The 4,142-nt window shown below is 37.0% G+C and overlaps 1 protein-coding gene across 1 annotated transcript in view; it reads right to left on the minus strand.

Moving 5' to 3' along the window:
- Nucleotides 1–461: 461 nt before the first annotated feature.
- Nucleotides 462–4,142, minus strand: part of Vmat (Vesicular monoamine transporter) — a 35,503-nt gene continuing 31,822 nt past the window's right edge. The window contains exons 8-11 of the mRNA XM_080265895.1: nucleotides 3,837–4,063; nucleotides 3,162–3,345; nucleotides 1,723–1,862; nucleotides 462–542 (exon numbers count right to left, since the gene is read on the minus strand). Of these exons, the coding sequence (XP_080122021.1) occupies nucleotides 477–542; nucleotides 1,723–1,862; nucleotides 3,162–3,345; nucleotides 3,837–4,063 (617 nt within the window). The 3' untranslated portion in view covers nucleotides 462–476. The remainder of the gene's footprint in view (nucleotides 543–1,722; nucleotides 1,863–3,161; nucleotides 3,346–3,836; nucleotides 4,064–4,142) is intronic.

The raw sequence follows: 4,142 nt of genomic DNA on the forward strand, positions 1-4,142 counted from the left end.
TTGTTATATATATAGTGTGCAAACTTTATGTCAATTATTGTCATTTCGTTATACACACATTATGCGAATTCGATATATGCCTTTGACTTCGTTATATATCTAGTGGAATTTCGTTATATTTTTTACCTACCGTTATATGTCTAGTGGAATTTCGTTATATTTTTGACCTATCGTTATATTTATTGTGGAATTTCGTTAAATAATTGACCTATCGTTATATTTATTGTGGAATTTCGTTAAATAATTGACCTATCGTTATATATATTGTGGAATTTCGTTATATTTGTGTCATTTTGTCGTATATTTCTAATTCGTTATATATATTTGAATTTTCTTACGTATTTTTGTGTCATTTGCGTCATATATATTTTTGCTATTTCGTTATATTATCAGTCATTTCCATATATATATTTTTTCTGTCATTTCGTTATATATATATCATGGCGTATCGTTATATTTCTGTCATTTCGTTATATTTACTCCTCATCCTCGTTTTTATAAGTGACGTAGCGGACTGAGGACTTCTCTCCGTATATCAGGCCCTGGGGGGGAGGGGGGGAGAAATATACCAGATTAATACCAGCATGTGTGAAAATAATACCAATATACAATTAATACCAATATATAAGTGAGAGTAATACCAATATATATGAGATTAATACCAATATATATGAGATTAATACCAATATATATGAGATTAATACCAGCATGTGTGAGATTAATACCAATATATATGAGATTAATACCAATATATATGAGATTAATACCAATATATATGAGATTAATACCAATATATATGAGATTAATACCAATATATATGAGATTAATACCAATATATATGAGATTAATACCAATATATATGAGATTAATACCAATATAAGTGAGAGTAATACCAATATATAAGTGAGAGTAATACCAATATATATGAGATTAATACCAATATATGTGAGATTAATACCAATATATATGAGATTAATACCAATATATATGAGATTAATACCAGTATATATGAGATTAATACCAATATATATGAGATTAATACCAGTATATATGAGATTAATATCAGCATATATGAGATTAATACCAATATATATGAGATTAATACCAATATAAGTGAGAGTAATACCAATATAAGTGAGAGTAATACCAATATATAAGTGAGAGTAATACCAATATATGAGATTAATACCAATATATATGAGATTAATACCAATATATATGAGATTAATACCAGCATGTGTGAGATTAATACCAATATATAAAAATTTCAGTCTATGTGCAGTTTATACCATCTATCTATCTATCTATTGCCAGGCGCCTCAATCCCGTAAGGGGTGACCACAAACAAATCGCCTCCATGCCGCCAATGAAATAATACTCTGCAAATATGAGATTAATGCCAATATAAGATTAATACCAATCTCTCTCTCTCTCTCTCTCTCTCTCTCTCTCTCTCTCTCTCTCTCTCTCTCTCTCTCTCTCTCTCTCTCTCTCTCTCTTTCTATCTATCTATCTATCTATCTCAATTATCCATACCTATCTACCCATCTGTATCCAGCCCTCACTCTCTCTCCCTCTCTCCCTCTTTCTCTCTCTCTCTCTATCTATCTATCTATCTATCTATCTATCTATCTATCTATCTCAATTATCCATACCTATCTACCCATCTGTATCCAGCCCCCACTCTCTCTCCCTCTCTCCCTCTCTCTCTCTCTCTCTCACCTGTCTCTCGCCGTGATTCTTGGCAGGTGGCGACTTGAGGCAGTACATGAAGGGGGCGTAGAGGAAGTTGATAATGGCTATTCCGTACAGCATCCACTTGAAGCCAAACCTCTGCACAAGTGACCCGGAAAGAGCTGGACCTGTGGAGGGAAAGTGATGATGATGATGGTGATGATGATGATGGAGGTGGTAGTAAGGATGATTAAGGTAGTAATGATGAGAATAATAACGATAATAGTCAATTCAGTTCCTACAGTAATAATAATAATAGTAGTAGTAGTAGTAATAATAATAATAATAATAATAATAATAATGGTAATCAATTCAGTTCCTTCAATAGTAGTAGTAGTAGTAGTACGGTAGTAGTAATAGTAGTGGTAGTGGTAGTAGTAGTTGTAGTAGTAGTAGTAGTAGTAATAATAATAATAATAATAATAACAATAATAATACTCAGTTCAGTTGCTTTAATAATAATAATAATAATAATAATAATAAACTCTATTTTATTTGGCAATCTATAGTGATTTTACCTATATAAAAAAATAGATTATATATACAAATACTGGAACATAGACAGACAGACAGACAGACAGATAGACAGGTAAATAGACAAATAGACAGATGGATAGGCAGACAGATAGAGAGAGAGATAGGTAGGTAGATAGACAGAGAGACAGGTATAGACAGACATGGGTAGGTAGACACTGCCAAATAGATAGCCAGATAGACAGAAAGATAGATAGACAGACAGACAGATAGACAATTAGACAGACATAAGTAGACAGAGACAGATACAGACAGACTTAGGCAGGGAAATAGAAAGAAATAGATAGCCAGACAGACAGACAGACAGACAGCCACTCACCGATAGCAAAGCCGAGACAGAAAAACAGACAGGAATAGATAGCCACACAGTTAAACAGACAGGAATAGATAGCCACACAGTTAAACAGACAGGAATAGATAGCCACACAGTTAAACAGACAGAAATAGATAGCCACACAGTTAAACAGACAGGAATAGATAGCCACACAGTTAAACAGACAGGAATAGATAGCCACACAGTTAAACAGACAGGAATAGATAGCCACACAGTTAAACAGACAGAAATAGATAGCCACACAGTTAAACAGACAGGAATAGATAGCCACACAGTTAAACAGACAGGAATAGATAGCCACACAGTTAAACAGACAGGAATAGATAGCCACACAGTTAAACAGACAGGAATAGATAGCCACACAGTTAAACAGACAGGAATAGATAGCCACACAGTTAAACAGACAGGAATGCCGATAGCCACACAGTTAAACAGACAGGAATAGATAGCCACACAGTTAAACAGACAGGAATAGATAGCCACACAGTTAAACAGACAGGAATAGATAGCCACACAGTTAAACAGACAGGAACAGATAGACAGACAGACAGACGCTCACCGATAGCAAAGCCGAGACAGAAAGCGACGTCGCCGATGGAGTACACGGAGCCGTAGACAGCGGAGTGCCGAAGGTCCACCAGGTAGCCGAGTTCCGGCATCATAGACGAATCCACCATCCCGATAGCGAAGCCCAGGCCGGCGTTGGGGGCGATGAGGTGGTTGATGTTGGTGGCGCTGGGGATCTGGCGGGGAAATTGGGGTGAAATAGGGAAAATTGGGGTTAAATTGGGGTGAAATAGGGAAAATTGGGGGTTAATTGGGGTTAAATTGGGGTGAAGTAGGGGAAATTGGGGGTGAAATAGGGGAAATTGGGGGTTAATTGGGGTTAAATTGGGGTGAAATAGGGGAAATTGGGGGTTAATTGGGGTTAAATTGGGATGAAATAGGTCAGATCCCGATAACGAAGAGGCCAATCAATGAATCTCTATATTCATCAATCTATCTGTCTGTCTATCCATGTATCTATTTATCTATATATCTATCTACAATATATCCCTCTCTCACTTCCCCTCTATCTATCCATCTATCTATGTATCTATCTAATTACACTCATCAGGCAAATCCCAATAACGAAGAGGCTTATCAGTGAATCTACATCTATCTATCTATCTGTCTATCCATCTATCCTTGTATCTCCCTATCTATCTATCTATCTATCTATCTATCTACTTACACTCATGAGGCAGATTCCGATAACGAATAGGCCAATCAGAGACGCCAACCACCTGCCCATCAGATGCCCCAGCGGCCCGAAGAGGTTGGTGCCGATCAGATAAGAGATGGAGGCAGGGATGAAGGCGATACCCAGCTGCCATTCGGGTGCGTCCATAGTGTCCATCATCCATATCGGCAGAGAGGGCTCCAGCATCCCTATCCCCATGTTGGCGAAGGTGATGGCGCCTAACAGGAACAGGGAGTTATATTTCGTACTTGGTTAGCGTGGGACGTGGATATATTTTTTGGCCGTCACTCTCCCAAC

The sequence above is a fragment of the Coenobita brevimanus genome, chromosome 17 (genome assembly GCF_032717465.1).
Source record: "Coenobita brevimanus isolate Jiangsu-jjx chromosome 17, ASM3271746v2, whole genome shotgun sequence".
In the NCBI taxonomy this organism is placed as follows: domain Eukaryota; kingdom Metazoa; phylum Arthropoda; class Malacostraca; order Decapoda; family Coenobitidae; genus Coenobita; species Coenobita brevimanus.